The 24,253-nt window shown below is 40.1% G+C and overlaps 2 protein-coding genes across 5 annotated transcripts in view; both read left to right on the top strand.

The window, feature by feature from the left end:
* Window positions 1–15,811, top strand: part of ndrg3 (NDRG family member 3) — a 51,160-nt gene extending 35,349 nt beyond the window's left edge. Inside the window, exons 1-15 of one of the 4 annotated variants that reach the window (XM_015389226.1) lie at window positions 388–735; window positions 4,405–4,510; window positions 4,606–4,726; window positions 5,251–5,313; window positions 5,406–5,466; window positions 7,484–7,570; window positions 8,118–8,174; window positions 9,064–9,167; window positions 9,351–9,416; window positions 9,512–9,563; window positions 9,652–9,699; window positions 9,786–9,821; window positions 9,922–9,973; window positions 13,496–13,534; window positions 14,014–15,811. In XM_015389226.1, coding sequence (XP_015244712.1) covers window positions 685–735; window positions 4,405–4,510; window positions 4,606–4,726; window positions 5,251–5,313; window positions 5,406–5,466; window positions 7,484–7,570; window positions 8,118–8,174; window positions 9,064–9,167; window positions 9,351–9,416; window positions 9,512–9,563; window positions 9,652–9,699; window positions 9,786–9,821; window positions 9,922–9,973; window positions 13,496–13,534; window positions 14,014–14,189 — 1,119 coding nt within the window. In that variant the 5' untranslated portion in view covers window positions 388–684 and the 3' untranslated portion in view covers window positions 14,190–15,811. Of the gene's footprint in view, window positions 1–387; window positions 736–4,404; window positions 4,511–4,605; window positions 4,727–5,250; window positions 5,314–5,405; window positions 5,467–7,483; window positions 7,571–8,117; window positions 8,175–9,063; window positions 9,168–9,350; window positions 9,417–9,511; window positions 9,564–9,651; window positions 9,700–9,785; window positions 9,822–9,921; window positions 9,974–10,352; window positions 10,379–13,495; window positions 13,535–14,013 lie in introns of those variants that run through there. The other 3 variants (XM_015389224.1, XM_015389227.1, XM_015389225.1) reach the window with 3 other exon arrangements.
* A 1,436-nt stretch (window positions 15,812–17,247) lies between these two features.
* Window positions 17,248–22,401, top strand: LOC107093899 (src-like-adapter 2). The gene is made up of 7 exons (XM_015389228.1): window positions 17,248–19,502; window positions 19,592–19,691; window positions 19,777–19,863; window positions 20,163–20,266; window positions 21,067–21,219; window positions 21,297–21,417; window positions 21,815–22,401. The coding sequence occupies exons 1-7, from the start codon at window positions 19,382–19,384 to the stop codon at window positions 21,936–21,938; spliced, it is 810 nt and encodes a 269-aa protein (XP_015244714.1). The 5' UTR covers window positions 17,248–19,381; the 3' UTR covers window positions 21,939–22,401.
* The last annotated feature ends 1,852 nt before the right edge of the window (window positions 22,402–24,253 follow it).

The raw sequence follows: 24,253 nt of genomic DNA, 5'->3' as shown, positions 1-24,253 counted from the left end.
GAATACTCTGTATGGATTTATGTGATTTGTTGGGTCATATTTTCCTGAGGTTAAGGTCATTCCCATCCATCCCAGTGCAGCAGAAGAGCCTTGGTCATAAGCAGCCATTTTGCTGGTCGTCAGAGTCAGCCTCCTCCCTGCTTCTCCTCTCCTCATCAATAACACAGTGATGTCAGCAGCCTTCCCATATTCCTGGACTGCTTTTGCATCCCTTGCACCCCTTCACCCCTCTTCCACTCAGTCCTCCCCCTCCTCCTGATGCTCCTCAAAGCCCCACCCTCTCCCACCACCCACCTGACCCTCTGCAGACCAATTAGATGCAGCATCAGCTGAATGCACGAACGCTCTGTGACTACCAAACACAAGCTGCAGTCTCACTCTCCTCCTCGTCTGTCTCCTTTCCTGCTCTTTTCCCCACCTCTCTCTCTCTCTCTCTCTGCATCTCACCCTCCTGCTCCTCCACACTCCTTCTGTTTTCATTCAGGCTGTTTACCCGTGTCCTCTTCTATTGCACAGTCCTTTCCTTCTCTTTGCCTCCCTCGTTGCTGCTGCTGCTGCTGCTCTGCCAGCCTCACCCTATATCCCTCCCATCCATCAAATCCTCCTCCTCCTTCTCCTTTTGGAGACCTTAAAAGCTGCTCAGCAAACATAGCATAACACACTCCTCTCCTGCGAGGGTAAAACATGTCAACCGTCCTGGACCTGGAGCAGATTTCACATGCTGGGAATGATTTGGTGAGTTATAATGTGTCTGGCTTGATGCCTCCAGTCTGATGTTAGAGGAAAGCAGATCAGAAGCATTTTTGTTCACTTTTCTAGAAGACAAACTGTCAGTATCTCATTGGGTTTGTTCTGGATTACTGCTGCTTGAATCAGGGTAGCGATTTTAAAGTGTGCATGCTCCCACAGGTCACACTGTGCCCATATGTGCAGCCTGCACTGAACAAAGTTTCTCAGGGTGTGGCAGGCAATGCATTCTATTGTGATGATATGATGGATGCCTGAAGTGTCTGTTTAAAAGCCGTGTTTCATGATACGTGTGCGTCCCTATGGATGAACATGTTTTTTGCCCAGTAAACGTGCGACGCACTCCTATGTTGTGTTCCTCTGTCATCCTTCACTGTAGAAAGCCGAAGAGAGGGGGGTCGGTCAATCACCCCCAACACGCGCTGTGACAACCGCACATGAGAAATCTCTGCTGCTTCCCCTTCCCTGCAGAGTCCTTGAGTTTGTAGTTCCAGCCCGCTGCTTCAGTGTGACACATGCGTGTAGCGTGGGGGCTGCTAGAGGGGAGGGCCACTGTGTCGCTGGGGAATGGCACAGAACACATGGATGTTATGTGTCCGCATGTAGCTGTTTAGTGGTTTGTACCTGAGATTAAGGTCTTTTAAATTTGTTTTTAAGGCTGGATGAGGACAATGAACTGCAGGCATTAATGATTGAAGCATTGCAGGAAGGGGATGAGCATATCATCCCCGACGCCTCTGTCACAATATTGCTGTAAAAGCAAAGAATAATATCTAACCTCCTGGTATCATGAATGTGCAGATACTTTTGTTTCCTAATGAACCCTAACCCTGACACTCCTTTTAACCCCACTAAAGCCCAAAGCATGCAGCAGTAGAAACCATCAGCTCTGAATTCCCAGCTGAGTCCAACTATTTGTAATACATGCAACATCCATACGGACGTTATGCTTTATATTCCATGTGCTATAACTCTGCTTGCCAACAACGTTGACCAGATGTCCCATCTGGTCAAATACAAATTTATGAGTTTTTTAATGATGAGAAAAGGAACAATAAGAATCATCTACAAACTCAAAAAAATACAATGGTGCATCTGTACTACTGTTCTATAGAGTGGTTCACACTGATTGCATAAAAATACAGAAGGTAGGGAAAAACAGTTTGAACAGTAAAAGGCAAATTTTAGAATCAGTTCGCGTCTTTGGCCTGTTAGATGTACTCCCACAGAGACGGTTTTGATATTGACAAAATACAGAAATGGGAGTTAAATATCCTGAGGAGAATGATTTTTTTGACAAAAAGTCAAATTGTGCCATGGTCCCTTGATCAGTAAGTCAGATACTGCACAATCAGTATTTGCATATATCCTCTGATGCATAAATCAGGATATTGATTTTATTTTTCTATTTTGCTAAAAACAGCTTCACTTGAATCGGCAACACATGAGATGTTTTTGTCTTTTTTTGTAGCTTTAGAAGGAAAAAAGTCTGACTCAACCAAAATGAGAATCGGCAGGTCAGACCTGCATTCAAAGCACTGAAATTGAAAATTGATCGGAGCTGCACGGATTGGTGCATCTCTAAAGATACTGTTATTGCACCTCCATCAGGGTCTGCTACTTTCCTCTTATGCTCCTATGTACATTTTAAACAGCAGATCCAAATAACTACAGCAGGATACTGTTAGCTCAAAACATTGGCCAGTTAAAAGCTGATCTCCACTTCAACTGTATCAAAACATTCATGTTTATGTGATTAAAAGCCTAGCGAGCGATTAAAGGCATGAATTATTACAACCTTTAAGCAGAACAATCCTCCTCACCTTCTACATTAGTGTTGGGATACTGCTGGAAAAGGCACGAGGAATTAAAGTGACGCAGTCCTTCCGTTCTCTCACTTAGTCTCTTGTTTTTTTCCTCTCTCTCTGCCACTGCTTTCTCGCTCTGTTTCCTCCCATCTACTTCCCGACCCTCTCTTGATCTGTCCATCCCTTCTTCACAGTGGTTCCTCCCACAGACCTTTTTATTTCATATCGACTGCTGGGGGGGCCCATCTGCCTCCTTTGTACAAAGAAAGCAAACACACACATATCAAAATGCAGTCGTTTGAGGAAAGAATATTTGTGGACTTGTCCTTGACTCTGTCCTTGTCCAGAAATAACAGATCTGCAGTGACATGGCTGTGGATACACTTCTTCCATCTGTGCAAAGGCTTCCCATGAGGGCCAGAGTCCTCCATCCGGGTTTAACTGAACTCATATGTATGTTCAGATTGGTTCCTTTGCAACAGATTGCTGGTCCCACTTTGCACCTCTGATGTTTCACTCTTACTCAGATGTAAAGAATCGGTCTCAAGACTTTGGGTGCAAATAAACCGGGGATCAAGCTCTAATTTCTTTTTCTTTTTTTTCTTAAGTGCAGATTTATCTGTCAATTACCTGGATGTATTTTCTTATTTTGTTTGCCTTAGAAAAATATGAATAGGTTAAAATTTAGAATCAGCAAGTTACAGAAACTGGATCAGTGCATCTCTTAAGAAGACATGTCCTCCTGCCCTCTTGTATTGCTCAGTCACACACAGTGGATCTAAGTGATCTAAGTGATTGCCTCCAGGATTGGCCTCCATCTAATATGAAGTGTTTACACATTTGCCAAATGCTGCTGGTAGTCCAGGAGAAGGTGGATTCATGCTGGCTTTGGATCTGTTGAGCTTAATGTAGGTTTGTCTTTCTTCCTGACTTGTTTCTCTTCATTATTGATGACCAGTGGGCCCTGCCACTAGCATGGCTGATGGGCCCCACCCGCCGCTCTCTGCAGCTCCACATTATCACGGATGAAGGGAGCTGCATCCTTTTTCATTATCTGAAACATACATGGGGGTTCCTCACTGATGATAAAGGAATAAGAGAGAAAAAAATGCTGTGGCTGCTTTTTAAAATCGATTGCTTTATTTTCTGCAAACCTGTAGGGCTACACCTCATGACGCTGACATTTTTGCTAAATCATGCAAGTGAAAGCAGTTTGAGTCCTAAACAGTAAGGCTGTTTTTGTGCCAAATGAAAAGGGTTTTGTCCTTTTCACAGCTTTGTTTCTTTAAGGGCCTAAACTCAAGAGGTGCATGCTTCGAATAGCTAATTTAGGAACTTGGCTTTGCAGAATGAATTGTTCATTTACCTTTAAGAGGTTAAGGGAAGTCACCAAATGGGCTACAGAGATCACCTTTATTTAAAGATAAAAAGCAATGTCTAAATGATGATGCAATAAATTGTATTTTTAGTAGACATTACAGACTATTAAAACCTGGTCACCTTATTAATGCTTATAAAAATTGGTCTTTTTAATTGCTTTTCATGTAGTTAAGTGGTGGGCTTCTCAGTGTTTAGTTTTTATTTCTGAGGCAAAGCAAGTTTTGAAATACTTTTAATAAGTGTGAAAGTGTTTAGATAAAATTTCCCAAATTTAAGGAGTGCAGAACATTACGGAAGTAAATGATCAGTTACAGCTTTTCCCCAGAACAGTGAAAATAAATCAGAATGATGAGGTTTGGATAAAAATGACTCTTTTTCAAACTCTAAAAGGACAAATTCTGCATGTTTTCACCTTTTAAAGTATTGATCCTTTAATCTTAAACCCATTGTCTCCTCCCTCTCATTGCAGGAGCATGACATTGAGACTCCACACGGGGTTCTCCATGTGACGATGAGAGGTGTTCCCAAGGGCAACAGACCTGTCATCCTCACCTATCACGACATCGGACTCAACCGTGAGTCAGCCAGAAATATTCTCACCAATCTCCAGAGATTATTTTTTGTTCTTTACTTATCCGTCTCACCTTTCTCTCTCTCTCTTTTTTTTTAGACAAGTCCTGCTTCAACACGCTGTTCAACTATGAGGACATGCAGGAGATCACCCAGCACTTTGCTGTGGTCCATGTGGATGCCCCCGGGCAGCAGGAAGGTGCACCTCCCTTTCCCAGTGGGTGAGTGGAACACTCGTAGGACTAGTGCAGATGAAGGTGGACACATTGGTTGTTGAGGTGGAGCTTAAACAGCAGCATCGTTTACTAATGGTGACAGAAACAATGAAGAACTTATCTTCCTTTAATGTGTAAATCTACAATGAAGTCAATTTCTCTGATTAAATTAAAGGAAATAGACAGCCTTCAGAAACTACTTAGATCCTTTACATACTGCCACCTTACAATCCCAGTCTGAACTGTATGTTATTCAGGTTATTTTATGAGACACCAACACAAAATGGTGCAAACCCTGGAAATGAGAAAAAAAACAACATATTAAAACAAGTTTTAATTTAAAAATAAAAACTAAACATATTGATTTCTTTGCACTGCTACCTCTAAATATAACCCTACTATTCATAGGATGTTAATGTTTGCATTTCAACTGAATCTATTAAGATTACATTGAGGTTTTTGGCTGTGATATGACATGGATCACATATGAAAAGGATCACAGCGTTTGATCATGTGTCATGTGTCTGCAGATATCACTACCCTACCATGGACGAGCTGGCTGAAATGCTGCCCTCTGTGATGACTCAGCTGAAGTGAGTGTCTTTCCTCTCTTACTGATCAATGGTATCATCCAAATTTTGGATGTATTTCCCCTCTAACTCGCAGTAACTTTGTGTTTCTTTAGGGTCAACAGTGCGATCGGCATTGGTGTTGGAGCAGGAGCTTATGTTCTCACCCGCTTTGCAGTGAGTCCTCAGCATTTCTACCTTTTCTTCGTCTTCTCTCATAACATCCTAAAGGGCAGATTAGACTTCTGCAACCACACACATCAAATGTCGCTTGGGTCTGGTTGCGAACCAGTTTTGCTGGTATGCTTCTGCACCGTCGGTCTGGAATTTCTAGGGATGCACAGCAGTTTCCCGCCAAAGCGCAAAGGGGAGCCTATTTGAGAACTTTTTAATATTTTTAAAAATGGCACGCCTCGGCACCGAATCGAGAAGGATGACCACACAGACAGCTGGAAAGGCATACCAAGGACCAATCACAGCTGCTTTTAGTCTGCTCACTTCCGCTTGAGGTCTGCGCGGGTTTGCGACTGTTTGTGCATAGACAGATTTGACAGTTGCAGAGGCTAAGCGTCAGAAGCATAAATTGGCCTTTACTCACCTGACGTTTTTCATACCATCCAGCTTGTTCCATCAAAACAGAAAAGCCTCTTATCAAACTTACACAGGAAACCAGTTCATGCTCTGGTCCTGTTAATCCAGTAATCAATCACCTTTTAGGTTTTTACCCTGGTTTCTGTGCTGGTTTAAGTCAGACTAAAATAAGCGCAATCTAGGAGAAAGCAGTGGAAGATTAAGGAAGCACTGACTGATTAATAATGAAACGGGAGGATGAGGTGCAGAGATGAAAAATAGCAACAGTCGCTCTGAGGACAGTCTGCTGCTGTTTAAAAAATCAAGTGGAAAAATTGATTCTAAAACATGTTTGCTTTTACAGGCTGGAAGGAAAATCTGTACCTGAGATGGACAGAGTGGCTCGTGCTGCATTTATATTAGAATGAATGCAGCATCCACTCCTTATCAGAGGAGATAGATCCTGTATTTCCCCAGACAGTCCCTCTCCAGCTTCAGGCAATTTTAAAGCCACTCCCCTTCATTTAGAGTCCCAGTTCTGTCTGCTCTTGATTTAAACTGACAGATGTGCTGCTCTCCTTTAGAGGTTTTATCACCGTCTTCATTTTGTAACCACGTCTTTAATTTAAAGATATTAGCCCAGATTTACACATTTTTGCTTTTGAACTGATATAAAAAGATGTATTTGTCCATACTATATCTTTCATTCCTTTAAGTGTCTGAAATCCAGCATTATTTTTGGAGGAGATAGCTGAGAGAGCAGCCAAAACAGCCCAGATAAATGACGCTGCATGCCAATGCAGAACCACGGTATTACTGCATAAAGTAATTACTAGCTTGGATTAAATAAGTGATATAATGTCCCAGTTTGAACCACAGTTTATGAAAAAATGATTTATAAAGTGATTTGTTGAATGAGGAGGAAAAAAAATTACTTTGCTCTTAACAACTATCAGCAGAATAATTTGCTGTTTTTCAGCCTGGCTGTTGCCATACTCCATCATTTAAATTTCTCATATTCTCGCCTTAAAAAAGAACTCAAAACTATAATAAAACAAAGAAAAAAAGATGGGAAGGGAGTTAGATCACTGAGATCAGATCATATTCTAGTTGCAGTCAAAGTTTCTCATTTATGACACCAAGAAAATGTCTAACAATACCTAAATGGCCTTATTATTTATTGGTTAATGTTGTCCACAGACAACAGGCAGATGAAAACAAGAAGCACACTTTTTCATATTTCAGAAACCCAAAGGCCTCAAAGATCATCAGGCTGTGACCTCAGTGGGCTGACTCAGCTCTAGAACAGTCTGTCTGTTCTCTACTTTGTTTCCTGTTATCTTTCCTTCCTTTGAAATGAACATTTTTAAACCGTTTGAAATTATGTGGCAAAAAGTGTTTCTCACAGGAAAAAAAAAAAGTTTAGTTGCTTCCATTCAGACACATATTAGTATTTTATTCTTCTTTTTTTTCATTCAAAAGCCTCAAAGCCTCTTTTCACATCAACAAACTTTTCTTGTTTATCATATTTCTTCTCTGTTTGAAAAAAAAACTCTAGAAAGGGGGATAGTAATTTATGTTTAATAATTCAATTTAAATATCCTGTTGATCCTGTACTTTCCAGCTGAACCATCCCAGCCTGGTCGAAGGACTGGTTCTGATCAACGTCGACCCATGTGCTGAAGGCTGGATTGATTGGGCTGCTTCCAAGGTCAGTATTCCACCTCAGCTCACAACCTGGAAATAATTTAACAATAAATTATGGCCAAGAAGTCTTCTGTGTGTGAGAAATGCAGTTAATTACTGACCATAGGTGAGCATGATCTAATGCTTCCAGATTAAAAATTACAGTCACAGCAGGTTTTCTATGAAGGGTTTGGTCCTTTGCTGAGGGATTAAACAGGCAGCAATCAGCCTGTTTCTGCCTCTACTTCAGGCAGTGACTGATCATTTTCTAATCATTAGGTTAGGTCCACATTTTCTGACTTTCAAATCAAGGCAAGGATTTTACCATCAACAAAAATGGATACAGTTAAAGCTGTGGGAATTGTGATTTGCATCGACCGTGCAGACTCAGTATTTCCATGAACATAAATCTAAAATGGCATACAGTGACTTTTATCATATGAAGCTGATTCAATCTGTCTGAACAGGATTTTCTGACAAGTTAAACATGTCTTTTCCTTTTTGAGGTCAATAATAATGAAAGTGATGATGAATATTTCTTGCAATGACCTGTCTCTGCTGGCTGTGTGTAGCTTTCTGGATGGACCAGTAACTTGGTGGACATCGTCATGGCTCACCACTTCAGTACTGTGAGTACTCACTTTTCCTTGATGCTGCCCAGGGCAGAGCCTGGAGCTTTGCTTTCTCTAGATATCAGAAGTTTACCTAAACCTATGTACCGGACATTTGCTAATAACATATTTAATATGTAGCGAGGTAGATTAGCTACATTAGCAAACACTATTCTAACGGTGCTATAAATTACTCCACTATACAAACATATGCAGCTGCTTGAGTCAATCAATAATGCAAATCTATTCAACTCCTTTCATCTTTGTTTAATATGACTCCCTGGCCTTTGCAGTACATAAAACTACTTTTGTTTTTCTCATATTATCAGGTTATTATCACAGAAATATGAAACTTCAGTTAATGTTACATCATAACTATGAAGCTACAGAAAAACGACGCAACATTTTATGTTTTAAAAAGTTAAGCTGCAGAGACCCACTAATGATGAGGGAGAATCTGTTGAGAGCTATTTATGCTTTGCATGGAGAGGCTTATGAAGACTTCCTGGGGGTTCAGCACTTTGTTGGGAAGTGTGAAATCTCCTTTCCTGCCTGAAATGTTTCCTGTTCTCAGATGCTTAAGGAAAAATAGCTAACTATCCAGTCTTTGTTGATAATGTAAAGGCCTATAATCAAGCAAACTCCAAATGTAGTCTTAATGAGAGAGCGGGAGTCCTTTTTACAGAAAACCGTTGGATCAGAAGAAAAGGTGCATTTTTGATCTGTATGTAAATGGAAGGTTTGGCCACAACCAAACAACAGCACTGCCCACAATCCTGAACAGGTAGTGGCAGCATCATGCTGAGGGTGGTGAATTTAAGCAGTATTGTTACTATTACTTATAGTGAAAATAAGCTTGTATTGATGTATTTAGCTTTTTTTTTATTTGAAGTAATTTATCCTTCAGGATGAGCTGACAGAAAACCAGGAGCTGATCCAGACCTACCGCCTCCACATCGCCCAGGACATCAACCAGGACAACCTGGCCCTGTTCTGCAGCTCCTACCAGTAGTAGGTTCAGGGACATGAATATTACCTGGTTTTAGTCTTCCTCTCTCTTTATTCGTCCGTTTTTTCTATTTTTTTAATTTTTATTTTAGCTAAGTGTTCTCAGTAAAGACGAAAGGATTAGAGTTTTTAAACTTTTATTCTAGATCCATCTAATTTGATCATCTCTTGTTACCTTTTCTCCAGCCGCCGTGACCTTGAGATCGAGAGACCCATCGTGGGGTTGAATGAGGATACGGTGAACACACTAACGTAGGTGTTGAGACTAAGATGGTACTGCTCTGTTTCACATCTTCAGAGCACAGCCTGACCTTGGAGATTCTGTTTTTTTTCCATTATCCTACCAGGTGCCCTGCCTTGCTGGTGGTTGGGGACACATCTCCTGCTGTCGACGCCGTGGTAGGTTATAGTTCACCAGTGATGAAAAGGTGTTCTTGAAGGAAGAAAGATTTATTAATGGTTTCTCTGACATCTGTCCATGTTTCAGGTGGAGTGCAATTCCAGGTTAAACCCCACCAAGACCACACTGCTAAAGGTGAGGGGCGCTGTTATATAAAATCAAAAAAAGTTCTCCTTTAAAGGTGATATGTTGTATTAATAAGAGGGCTAATTCTCCTTTAGATGGCTGATTGTGGAGGTTTGCCACAAGTCGTTCAGGTAGGCTTTTAATTTCTATTTTTTAGAAGCACAACATCCATGTTTTTAACACCTTAAGTATCTTCTCATTACATTTTTTGTTTTTGCTTCCTCTCTGCAGCCAGGGAAGCTTGCTGAGGCATTCAAATACTTTGTTCAGGGGATGGGATATAGTAAGTAAACATCTGTCGTGTTTTTATGTGTCAAAGGTCCTCAAACTTCTGCATATGTATATATGTATATATAGTAACACCAGTTTCAGCTAGTTGACTCGGTGGTCACGCTGCAAGCCGCTTCAGAATGACGTTCTTGTGGTTCAGGTTTGCCTGTGTTTACCTCCTGAGTTTCCTGTTGACGTGAGCGCAATTACAAAACACCCTTAAACCGAAGGTTGTTTTCGCTGGGGCTTGTTGCTTAACAACCCAGCTGAAATGGGGGGTGCGGGGGGGTCTGGAGGAGCATGAATAGAGGTGCTTTTTGTCAGCCCCGTCACGGAGGAGCAGCCTTTGGGGCCCTATTCATGCTAATTTTTTCCCTCTGTGCTCTTTGCAGCGTGTGGCGCTCACTACTGCCAGTAGGTGAGGACTGTCTGAAATCACACTCAGTTTGCTGAACAGCAATTAACTTCCTGTTCAGCTCAGAGTGGGTGTTGAAAATGACCCTTTTGGTGTGCTTTTCCTTTCTATGCACAACTGTTTACTGATGCACCAATGGGGCAGCATCACGGTGCATCAATAAACATGTCTCCAAGTGCTGCTGTCAGAGAAAAGTGTTTAAACAATATGAATAAACAGTTACTTCAGGTTTGTTTTCCTTTTTCACACCAACTGTTTTGCAGAGTCGTTTATAACAACTGACATTTACCCATTTTGCCACACTGCTACCACAAGCCTCAGTGTACATTGACTTAAAATATAAACGCAACACTTTGGTTGCTATAAAAGATTTGAACAGATTTATAAGCAATATTTTGAATACTATGAAGATTTTGTGTGAAATAGCAGCACATCTGAATAGTGCATTTAAAACTGCTAAGAAAGTGATGTTTTAAGATGTTTTTTTAAACAAACAAGGTGAAAAAATCAGAAATGTATTGATATTAAATCCCTTATAATCTGCACTATGTGAAGCACCTTTTACTCTGCAAGTTTCACACACCTACAGCTGACAGTTTTAGCCCGTTCTCTCCCTTTAGTCTGCACTCCCTTCAGACTGGATGGAAAATGTCTTTAAACATCAGTTTCCAAGACTTGCTTTATATCCTCAGTTTGAAGTAGGGTTAAAACTAGATGCCATGTAAATATTTTATGGTTGGTACCACTTTTAATACCACAACAGCTTTAATTTTTTAAAGGTAAACTGTTGTTTTTAGTGTTGAGCAAATTTAATTTCTTAATTTTCTACCTTTGTGGTAATTTAGGATTATAGTTCCTGCTATAGCAGCAGGGAGGTAGCTACAGGTTCTGCTATAGTTGTCAGTTTTTGTCCAGCTAGTATCCATCAAGCTAATATTTGATCAGCTAGCTTTAGCTATCGTCATCCAGGAGGTTTACTGTCTCACTGTTGCAGATGCAGGTGCTTTGCTTGACTTTAAGTCATATTTAAACACCTTTGTTGTAGCATTAGCTTGAAGCCATACTGCAGCAGCATCAGGTCTTCTTTGTCATTCTGTTCTTTTTTCTCATTCTAATTTACTCCACAGTAAAGCTGTCATGTTTTCCATGTTGGCTTAAGTTAAGTGAGTTTAATGTGTTTTAGTTTTTTAGGGGAGGTACTCTCCATAACTGCAGAGTTTAAACCTTCAGACTGCAGCTCATCAAGTGTTTATACCCAAGGGAGTAGCTGAGCACTGCTGCTGGAAGGAGTGCAACATTTTGAGCGGATGAGAATGGCTGTTTGGTGTAGCTTGGAATCATTTAGATTTATTATTATGATTTTTTTCTTAGTATCAGCTTTATCTAAATCTTGATTAATATGGGAACAGCAACCTTCTGACAAATACAGCTTCCCATCAACTCTGACCAGCTGCTGAATAAGGCTTCTCCAGAGCATCTTTCTGCTGCCTTTCTCTTTGGTGGATGCTGTTCTTTGTGGGGGTTCATTTTCTGCCATGTTTAATGTTTTGCAAAAGCCCCTCCAGCTAAAAGGGGACCAGATCATCACCTTCCACTTGGCCTGTAGCAAACTGCTTAGCATTTTCCACTATTTTTCTGTAATATACCTCTGCTACCTTCAGTGAACTAACATCCATCGATCCATCCATTTTCTTCTGCTTTATCCGCGGCTGGGTAGCGGAGGCAGCAGTCTAAGCAGAGATGCCCAGACTTCCCGATCCACAGACATTTCCTCCAGCTGCCCTGGGAGGGACCCCGAGGCAAAACCAGGCCAGCTCGGAGACATAGTCCCTCCGGCGTGTCCTGGGCCTTCCACGAGGCCTGCTCCCAATAGGACTGCCTGGAACACCTCCCGAGGGAGGTGACCAGAAGTCATCCGGAACAGATGTCCAAGCAACCTCAGCTGGCTATTTTCGATGTGGAGGAGCAGTGACTCTACTCCCGAGTTCTTCCTGGGTAACTGAGCTCCTCACCTGATCTCGAAGGGTGCCCCCAGCCACCCTGCGAAGGAAACTCATTTCGGCCGCTTGTATTGGCGATCTTGTCCTTACGGTCACTACCCAGATCTAATGACCGTAGGTGAGTGTCGGAACGTAGATCGATTGGTAAATCGAGAACTTTTCCCCGACTCAGTTCCCTCTTCACCACGACAGTCCAATAAAGAAGGTCCTGGTTTAATGAGGCCAACAGGACAACATTATCTGCAAACATCAGAGATGATATCCTGCATTTAGAAATTCTGTCCATTAGTGTATTGAACAGAACCGGTGACAAAGGGCAGCCCTGGCAGAGACCAACATGCACCGGGAACAGGTCTGACTTACTGCCCGCATTGAGAACCAAGCTCCTGCTGTGGTCATACAGAGAACGGACAGGCATTAACAGGGGCCCCTGGACCCTATACTACCAGAGCATTTATGGGGAGTTGGTGTTATGGGAACAGAATACAAATTAATTTTATTTTAATGAGTTTTCTTTTCACAAAAAAGAAGCAACAGAGGCAAAAAGTCTTAATATATTTCCACTTCAGTTATGCAGATGTTTTCTGTGGGTGTGTCACATAAACTCCCAGTACCATATTGAGATGAATAACAAAATGTGGAAAAAATAGGTTAGGCAAGATTTATGCAAGGTTCCCAACATGTGAAGTTTATCATCAGCTTTCTTTTGCTCTCAAATTCTTCACTGTGGCAGCTGCCTTTGGGTGGGGCCAGTGTCTTTAGCGTTGCTGTAAAGGTCACTGAGTCCACCTGTTGAGTAAATGTCACTGCAGGATTAGCACAGATTAAAAAGGCCTGTTTTCATGCAGTGAAAGTGTGCAAAATAAAACTGAGCAGCTCAGCGTGTTTTCCCTCATCAACACATTGGGGCAGTGTGAAAGGCTACAGGAAATGGCCACAGACCACAGGAAATGATGTTTAAAATGTGAACAACTGCTATGATGTCTTACCTCTTGTTGCTATCGAGCTGCTGCCTAGCTCAAACAAAGCCTCCTCTATAAACAGGATGAAAAAAAAAACTTCACATGTACCTTTTCACACCTCCTTTTCTCCTCTTTCCTCCTCCTATCATCGCCTTCAGTTCCCTACGTTCTCCTCAGTCACCTGAGCAACGAATCAGGTACTAGACTCTTGAGCAGGAGGCTTTGAACCAGAACAGCCTCTTACCCTTCTCAACAGACTGAATGTTGGGTGTGTGCAGAAAGCTCCCCAGAGAGCCATTAGATGCCTCAATAGGCATTTTTAGAGCAGCTTTTGCATACATCCATCCCCTCGTTGGAGCTCAATTCTTTGAGTTAGCATGTCCTATTCTAGTGTCCAACTGCTGCATGACCTGCTGCTGCAAATGCCCTGCTCTGTTTTTATTGCTTGTGATGTTTTTTTATCTTTCAGTGGACGCATTCAGCAATTCTCAGTCACGCCTTTATTTTTATTTTAGTCCTGTTAGTCTTTTATTTTTATCTGAGAATTGCTTGCATGGTAAGCACCTTTTTTTGTTGTTAATTTTCTTGTTTCTTTTCTGTTGTGTCTGTTTTCCTGTGTCGCTCTGGTCTGTGTTTTCAGCGTGAGTGGAATATTAACATGGCCTCTCTGTTTCAGTGCCTACAGCGGGAATGACTCGTCTGGCTCGCTCGCGCACCACCTCCTCCTCCAACATCACCTCCATGGAGAGCAGCCGCAGCCGCAACAACATCAGCAGCCTGCTGGAGGGAAACGCCGGCGCCGGCAGCCTGGACAACCAGGTGGCACCTCAGACCATGGAGGTGTCCTGTTAAACCCCGCCTCCTTTCACACTCTCATAGTAATTTATATATCCCCTCTCTCTCTTTTCTCACTCGTCCTGCTCCAAAGCAATTTGACGCCGGGGGAGTGTGTGTGATTAGAAAGGAGGATCTAATAAGTATATTAACAGATGCATATTAGAGGATATGTTATAAACACACACACACATATATATATATATACTGTCAAAGTCCTGTTACTAACATAAACCAGGAGTACATTCAGATGTTGTATATTTAAATGTTTTAAACCATTGGATTGAGTCCCCTGTCAAACCTTGTATTTATTTTGTCTTGTTTTAATCCTCTTCATACACTGTAGAAATCCTATGTTCAACTGAGCTTATTTTTTTTTTTTATTTCTAGCGTGTGTTTTCCAACCATTCTGACTCACTCTGTTTCTATTTTTAAATCTACCACAATGCAAAGAATAAGTCGGAGAACAAAGGTGTTCAGAAACGGTACTGGTACCTGTTGTTGTACAGTGGGTCTCTGAAGTGTGCGTAGACCTGTAAAAATACCAGGTAGTAGTGATGTACAACAATGATAGATTATTTTAGATGCATTTCTGTATATGCTGTGAGGTTTATCCTGTTTGATCTGACTTTAAAAACAGCCCAGAGGTGTGCAGACCCTTAAAGCATGATTTGGTTGAAGCGCCTTTTGATTACTTTTTAAACATCTTATTGTACAAAAGTAGCAGTCAGTGGAAGGGTACAAAAATGTTCCAATGCATTATTTATATTTCATATTGAAGACAGTCACCTATAGTTGGAGTAAATGTGAGGTTACCTTAAGTGTGAAGTACCTTTTTAATCAGAGCTGCTGCTGTCCTGCATGAACCAAGCTTAACAGTCTTCCTCATATGTCTGAACTTTAGGAGCAGGATGTGACAAACAGGCCTGGCCTGACTGCAACCTTCCCAAACCTCATAGCAGGCAGATGAAATTAGAGAACCTTCCCAAATAAGCTAGTTTTGACTGAAAGCCTTCAGGAGGGTGGGGGCAGAGATAAGGGAAACTGATGGACCCACAACAAAGAAGACTGAATGCTGACTTTGAAATAGAAGCGATTTAAACAGTTGTTGAGCTGTGCACACCCCATCTACCAGGTTATTGCAGCTTATTAACTTTCCGGACTGATGATTTTTTTTTTTCTGGAGGGGGATAAAGGATAAATTCTACAATAAATTCTTTAAAAAAAAATTAAGAATAATTCAGTTGTCTCCTATTGTTTTATGGCATAAAACTCTGTTATAACAGGCATCCTTTAGAGAGCCACTGCAGCAGAGGTGTCAAATCTTGATGGTAGATAAAGTGAGGCAGATATTTGCTGCTTGCAGCACAGGTGAGATCTTCCTAGAAAGCTGCTTTAAATGTCACCTGTTCAGCTTCCCTGTGTAATCAAACTCACCATCTCCATCTTTTTGTTTTTTTACTTTCTGCTCTGTGTTAATGTTTAGCTGAATGGATTATTTCAGCAATGCTTTACCGACCTTTAACAAAAGGGTTCAGATGTGAAAGTGTAACAGTCCTGTCACTTAGGGGCCAAAAAAACGGCTTCTCTCCGTCTGCTGATTCAGCTCATTTCTACTACTGAATAAAGCTACAAGAGACAAGCACACGCCTGGTGTCCTTTATTTGCCAGTTAGTGGCCTGCGATGTTCTCACGATAAAAGTGGTATGCAGGCGTCTAGAGACATGTCTGAATGTAACAACAAACAGAACGCATACCTCTGCAGTAAGTTCTAGTACTTTTCCTGCTCTCTTAGTGGAAAAGCGAGGTGATAGTGGTGAGATTGTTTCCAACCACACACGCTCTTGTTTCCTTTCTGAGTGATAACTGCTGCTGTCGGAGATGAGGCCATCTATATTTAGCACCCACAAAAAAAACAATGATCAGCTGCTTTGAGAGAGACCGACTTCAGCAGATCGACAGAGTGGAACAAAAAAAACGTATCTATGAAGGAAGGTTCTAGTAAAACAATGGAGATTTAGCTGCGTTGGGTTCAAAACTGTTTTTTGTGCACTTGAGTTAATGAAGCCTTATATTGCAGAGTGGGGTTGTCTTAATTACTGATCTCTTTGCACTCGACGATTAAATCTTGTACGGTGAAGTTTTAGTACACCACACCAATGTAAGAAAGGCTGCGCTGGTCTGGAAGTGGTTCCTTTCCATCTGCTAAGCTAACAGAATATTCTGGTGATTCAGTACCAATCTGATCTGTTCTTTTATTCTTTCCATTCACTGTTATCCTTTTGCATCTCAGAAAGCCTAGCTGATAAAGAACATGCAGAACTTCCAGCCTTTTATCTCTGCACTAATACTGCTGAAGGAGTCTTTCCAGCCGCAGCGACATATATGCAATCAATCTTTTTCCCCCAGTTATTTTGCATATTCTTTTGTTATTAGATAATAGAAACGCCTACTTGAAAAATGGGGTTTAGGGGTGTGTTTTTAATTTATTAACTTTTCCGTTTTGCCTTTATCTTGCACTGTAGCAGTTAGGTCAGAAAGCTGAATTCACACACAGGTTCTGTGCTCTTTCCACCAGTTGTCCGTGTGACTGGCATGAGGATATGGAGTCGGCTCCCATGAAGACTCTGTTGTCTTTAGGCCACCATGTCATGAACTTTGAGTTATGCACAGGAGTACTGTTAGAGGGGACGCTCAACACCATCTCTGCCCACTTTCTCTCTGTATATGCTGAATAAATTCTAGCACCTTGAGCTGTATATTTATTTTAAAAATTACTAAGATGTACCCAAACTTAATTTCCCTGCTGATGCCTTGAAATGCATCATTGTTTGCACCAGTCTCTCATGCAATGGTTTCAAATTTAGGACGGTGCCCTTAATGCCAGCATCTAGGATTTAGAGATATCAATGAAGGTTTTTGATATGTTATTTACACATGGAGTATCAGGTTCTCTAAGGTCTGCTTTTCCATAAACTAGTGATTAAAGTGAACTGCAAACATCAGGAGATGTCACTACTTTGTTAATTCGACCCCACTTACAGGAAGTACTAAATCTTGCTTTAATCGTTCCTGGAAAATATAATTATAGATGCCCTCTTTCTTGAACCATCAGTGAAATCCCTACCAAATGTCCCATTTAATTGGACAAAGTTTTAAAATTGTTTTATTACATTTTTTTTGTTTAAATAACTAAAATGTTCTCTTTTACAACAACTAAATGTAGAGGTGTACTTCTCTCCTCCTAAAATCCTATTCCATGTGAACATGGTGACATGAATTATGAAAACATGATTACCCTGATCATTTTCATAGGCTTTCATTTAAAAAGGAGAATTAGCTAATTATTGTCAGAACAGCTAAATATTTCTGAAGTAAGAGGGTTTTTTTAATGTACATATTCATCTCAGTGTCCTTGTGTAGCATTAATCCAGATTCTAAAGGCTTTTTTAAAGTCTGGCCAAGTCCAAAAACTATTTTTTTTTAACTTAAAATCACTTTGATCTAAAACATCTTCACAATTTAATACAGATTCTTGGTTACAAAGGTTTAGACCGGCTTTGTGTTTGTTTTAGTAAATTTACAAAAACATTGAGGACTATTTTATGGAAAAAAGCAGGTTGAAGCGCGTTGAATACGCGAGACCTTCAGCATCAGAGAAACTAATATGAAAACAAATCATTGTGAGACACCACAAAATCAGACTGTTTAGGAGAAAATTATTTACTCTTTTTCACACTTTTTTTAATTGACAGGACGATAAAATAGGTAATAGTACGCCTCCTCTAGTTTCCTTTTCTCCTGTAGTTCAATCCTCTCTGTAAATAACCACCTAATCAAACCATTGATAAAATAATATTGAGTTGGGGTCGGACAGAGGAAAGCTGATTGACAGGCGGTTAGTTTCCAGGACCAACTTGGGCTTAAACTAAATTAGAACGACATTTAAACCACATTTAAGAGCATTATAACATTTTAAAGCCAGAATTTAACAGATGGATTTTGCAAACCAATTGAAACTTCACCATCTCTACTTCTCTTAAATATTTTTTTTTTTATAATTTTCCAGTATTCTAACAAATGAATTACAATTGAATAGCACAACGATCGGCATGTGATGGCAAGAAGAAAATAAAAATTGGATTAAAATGATAACCATTTTTAAAGACAACTTTTAATAATCGTTAAAACTCATCTGAGAGGTTAAAAATCCTATAGCCAACATGCATGAATGAATGTCTGACGTGTCAGGTCTATTTTTGCTGCATCTGTATCTTTATGAACTTCTGACAGGAGAGAAATGATAGCAGTACGTTGGCAGAAGATTCTGCAGAGCTCTGCTGGCTCTTATCAGATGTTCCCATTTCAGCACAGCTGGGTGGCTGTGGGCTGATGGAGAAACCAGCCAGTCTGTTTCTAGTGCCTTATTGCATTGAATTGTTCCTATAAAATGATGTCACCAAATCAACCCACAAAATCAGCGTCAGAACTACTGTAAATGCAAATGCTGCTCACGTAGAGGCGCAGCTCATTCCATAAACAAGTAGCTTAAAGATCTATTCAGATACAACCTCGCAGAGCTATCTGAGTCAGATGTTTTGAGTGTCGCACGTCACAGGAGGCTGGATGTCATACATAAGGCGAAGCGGGAGACCTCCTCTCTTCAGTCAGCCCACGTTAGACACAGCTGCAAAGACACAGCAGCTTCTATTAGAGCAGAGCAGAAGAGGGAGCTGAGTGTTGCTCACATTAAAAGGGATTTTCTGTTCAAGAAGGAGAGAAGGATTTATCTGCAAGAAGGCTTGGAATTTACTGGAAGCTCTGATTAAAATCATTTCTGCAAGAATTAGACAAGGTGAGTTCATTTTATGTGCCTTTTTCTCCCAATTTAACCACCAGGTTGTAGTGTTAAACTTTATTGCTTGGCTATGACACTAAACTGTACTGTTATTGTTAAAAGTAGAAAATAGAGAGATATTTAAACAATATGCATTGTCCTCATGCATTTTGCAGAAACTAATGAAGGTGGATTCAGAGTGTATCCCTCTCTTACATGTGTTATGGAAATTTAACACAGGATATCAGGGCTTTTTGTTGTGGTTGGGCGCCTTCCTGTTTCACAGATCGCTTCTCTTGCCACTCTTGCTGCACAGTCATAATGTAATAATTAGTGGGATGGGTAAAATTAAAAGGCTCCTGTATTTCCCGGCATGTCTGATTTAGTTTCTTTTCTCATGAATTTGCAAACCAGCAAGAACATGGGCACCTGCTTCACCAGATGCCATTCTCACCAGACTGTCCTCGAAAATCAGCCAGAATCTGTGATTCCAGGTAAGCTCTGGGCCAAAAAAAACATGCCTGATGCAAAGTGAATTTAAAGCAAAAATCAACACTAAACATCCCTGACCTGATCTCTGCAGGAGAACAGGAAAGTGTGATTGTCTCTCTGTACGACTACCCATCGTTAGAGCACACAGAACTGACAATGCGAATGGGAGAAAGACTTACCATTGTGTCAGAGTAAGTATACCTTCTGATATCTTTTCATCCCCATTAAGACTGAAGGACAAAAAAAAAAGATAAATATCTGTTCTTACATGTACAGTGATGGAGATTTTATGATGGTGAGATCTACAACCTCAGGCCGTGAGAGCTACATTCCTACCAACTACACGGCCAAAGTCATTGACAGGTGAGAGGCTTTAATTGTGGAAGGCTGCTTCAAATGTAATAAAAGGAGGGGAGTTCCATGAGAGGCGAGAGGAGTTTTCGTGTAGGTGACCTGTACCTCAGTGGAGACTGATCTCTGGAACAAGACATTTATTCTCTCCACTGACATGGGCAACCTCCAGCAGTTTCCCTCCCCCTCCTTAGAGATGAATCTGCACTGATGTTCCAGGGGTTTTCCATATCTCAAACCTCTAGCCAGATTGATTTTTTTTGTTCAACCTTGCTGAATATGTGGATAATCCTTTGCATTTTTTGCTGCAGGTGGCTGTACACAGGAATCAGCAGGTATAAAGCCGAAGAACTCCTTAAAAATTCCAGCAACCAGAGCGGCGCTTTCTTGATCCGAGAATCAGAGACAAACAGAGGTCAGTTTGTTTTGCTTTGTTTTTTAATTGAAATCTCTATGATTGGCTGTTTGATTTAACCATAAACTGTGCTGTGAAATAACTCAAATTAAAATATGCTTTAAAAATGGAAGCATACACAAAAAAAGTTAAAAAAATAAAATAGGAGAAATTAAGTAACGAAGAATATCGTACAGATATTAAAAATAATCTGATTCAAAGATATATGCATCTAGATCGGATCATTTAAAGAATAAACATGTACACGTATATATTTGTGCATACAAAATAACAGCAGGTTGTTTACAATAAATAAAAAAATTCTGTATGACGGAAGGGATGAAATACTTTCTCATTTTGCTCTGAAAAGATGTGGTTTCAAAATCTTACAGCTGCTGGGAGGAAGATTCTGTGATAATGCTGCTTTGCGCTTTTAGAGATAACAAAATTCCTACTCTAGTTTTTTTAATTCTGGGACACTCATGCTGAAACACGTTACAAACCATTCTTAGCGATCAATTACAACCAAGTTTCTGATCAGACTGAATGTTGAACAAACTAATATAAGGAGTGGCTGGATGAAATAACCTTGATCACTGAACTTAAAATGTAGGATTTTATTTAACTCAACAAAGAAAGTGATCAAACTAAAACAAAAATTTTTACATTTTAATATCTGACAAAACATTTATGGAAAAAAATTATGACATTTTTCAGATATATGTTTTAAAAAAGCAATAAGTGTGTAAAATTAATTTGAAAAGTCTTAAATCCAAAGCTGTGAGTTTTAACTGCTGCATCTGTGCTCTTTGAACATTTAGACAGCTATTCACTCTCCATCCTGCGAAGGACCGGTTCCTCGGACATAAATCCTGTGAAGCACTACCGCATCTCTCAGCTGGAAAACTCCTGGGTCTACATCTCTCCAGGACTCACATTCCCTTCCCTTCATTACCTGGTGGAACACTATTCAGGTTAGTACTGAGATCTTTTGTCATTATGAATGTAAGATTTGCTTAACCGACATCAGTGCAATTCCTCTTCCCTACAGAGGTTGCAGATGGACTGTGCTGCCGACTGACGGTGCCTTGCTTCATCCAAGGGTTGGATGACCCTCGACCAGTTCCCATCACTGTCAGAAGACCTACCATCAACTGGAGGGAAATTAGCAGGTTAGAGAAAGTACTGATGGTCGCCAGAATATGTCGCTCTCCAACTATTTTTATGTTTCCACTCTTTTTATTGTTGACATTGGCTCAGAGAGCGTTGATTCAGCCCCACACTAATGCAAGATTTAGAGCTGGGTAAACTGATGCAGAAGAGTGTGAAAACAAGATAAAAAGCCATACCACCAGATAAGGCTGTGGTTGCATTAACTAGATGCCATTTGTTTTGCACAACACAACATGTTCGGTCAAACGCCCTTTGCAGCAGATTCTGATGCTTGATACTGTAAACTTGAACTTCATTTGTTAGAAATAAGTTTACCGTTGTTTTGTTGTTGCTTCATTTCTGCAAAACGAAACCGATTCAGATCTCTAATCTATTGTCCGTTCTGTTCTATTGAAGGTCTGTGATCCTCAGGAGGAAGAGAACTGAGTCAGACAACTCTCTGGTGAGCGACGGGCTGAGGGAGGCCATTAGCTCCTATCTCCAGTTAACAGAGTGTAAAGATCACAGCTGGGACACATGAAGGAAAACGCGGGCGGTCGGTTTGAAAAAAATGAAGTCCAACAGAAAGAGTAGAGTGAAATACTACCCTGGGGCTGCTGCAGGTGAAGCAAACAGCGGAAGGAGCTGCTCTGCGTACCCAAATGCAGTTTTTGGAGGATTGTTCAGGAACAGATGAGAGGCTGAGACACTGCACTTCTCAGAGAACGCTCAAAAGGTTCTACGTCTCTATGGGTGATGGGTGACGCACAAAGACAGAGGATGTAACCTGCAAAGTGAAAGGCAAAGAGGCAATGAATGTTTCCCCTTATTTATGAAAACTCTTACCTAAAATGTTCTATTAACATGACAGCAATATGAATGTATGTGAATGTTTTCATGGTTTTCATGTTTTTTTTTGTGGAATCCAGTATGATCCATACGCTACTAATAAATCATTCACAGAAATAAATCAACATATATTTACAGGAATTTTGGGTGTAATGGATTTATTTGTTTTAAATTGAGATCTAATGAGGTATATGGGCTCTTGAGGTTTTCCTTCATCATCACTGTCCAGTTCAGAGTTATGTTACTCATTATATCTCAGCATATATACTCAGTAACTCAAGCAAACGACAAAAAAAGATTATTTAAAATAGAAATTTTAAAAGTGCATAGGAATTGGAAACCTTTAAAACCATATATCACTTCATATTAAAATACAGCAGTAAACATTAACTAGTACTCTTCTTTAGGACTTTCAAATCACTTTCTTGTGATATTGTTTGGGTTCCAGTGGTGGCTTCATCAGAACTGATTCTCTCCAGGAAAAGCCGGGGCCTCAAAAGGAAGATGGATGTAAAATCTCTCTTTTAATACATGACAGAAAGAAACAGAGCTAAAAAGACAAATAGCAGTAAACCATTCAACCTGAAAAAATACAATGTGGAGCTCAACCAGCTAGTGAGACAATATCAACCAAGGAATTTAAACCGGCTTTATTTAAATCTCTGTCAGGAAAATAATCATGAATCAATGACTTAGTTACTTAACAAAATTTTGAGTTTATGTTCCTAATTGAGACGTGGCTAGATGAAACTAGGGAGATGCTGATTTTATTGGAGATCACACCTCCAGATTACAATTTTCTCCATCAGAACAGACTGTTTACAAAAGGGGGCAAACTCATTACTCTGTTCAATGATTCACTAAAGTGCAGAAAAGTGATCCTGTGTGACTTTAAATCTTTTGAATATCTGGCTATCCAAGTACAAGGCCCTGTTCGAGGCATGTGAAGGTTTATAGGCCTCCAAAGTCCAAGACAACATTTTCTAATGATTTTAACAAACTTTTATCCATGATATATATTGAACATGACTACTTAATTATTGTTTGGGGACTTTAAGGAACATGTTGACAACCCTAAAGACAAAGGTACAAAAGAACTGTGTGATATTCTTAAAAGTTTTGGTTTGACTCAACATCTTAAACAGCACACACACACAATCAGTGACACATTTTGGACCAGGTCATCAGTAAAGGTCTAAATATTTCTAATTTTTCTGTAACTGATGTTGCTCTGTCTGGCCATTTTTCTTTCTTTCTCAGTGATCTAATTACCAAAGGAGTTGTTATATGAAATTTTGTTATCATTTTTAGTAAAATGAGTAACTTTACCCAGGCTTACTCTTCTGCTTCCACTTTACTCTTCATTCTCTGAGATTATCAACAAGAACTTCAACAATGATCATGCCTTATTTGCTACATTTGAAAGGTTAACAAACCCTCTTTTCTCTGTGGCCGATGAACTCCACATCTAAAAAGGCCTTAAATGACTTTGAAAAGTTTTTTTTACTGAGAAAGTAGAAGGTATTAGAAAAGCTTTCAGAATAAATTCTATTAAATGTCCCAATAGTGGCATATAAACTGCAAAAGCTTGGAAGAAACTGTTAGGCCGCTAAGCTCTTCTTCCTGGTGTCTTGATATTTTATCCACAGGTTTTATTAAGAAGGTTGTACCTGTTTTAGAGTCTGATTTGATTCAAATCATTAACACATTCCTTATGTTGGATGTTTTCCCTCAGGCCTTAAAGCAGCAATTATCAAACCATTGTTAAAAAAGAGAAAATTGGATAAATCGTCTTGTGGATCTACAGGCCCATCTCAAACCTCCCCTTCATCAGTACAGTTCTTTTAAAAATTTGCGGGGTTATTGGATGCTTTAATGTGTTTTTGTACTGCATCAGCAGTTGTACCTTTTTTTTTTTTTCACCTCTGATCGTTGTCTTTCGAGGTTGATATTTTCTTTCCAGCTGTACTATTTAGTGGTAATATTTATACATTTCTATTCATTTTT

The sequence above is a fragment of the Cyprinodon variegatus genome, unplaced genomic scaffold (genome assembly GCF_000732505.1).
Source record: "Cyprinodon variegatus isolate N-32 unplaced genomic scaffold, C_variegatus-1.0 Scaffold452, whole genome shotgun sequence".
NCBI lineage: Eukaryota > Metazoa > Chordata > Actinopteri > Cyprinodontiformes > Cyprinodontidae > Cyprinodon > Cyprinodon variegatus.
Note: the sequence above shows the minus strand (reverse complement) of the source record. Positions and strands in the feature narration are given on the sequence as shown.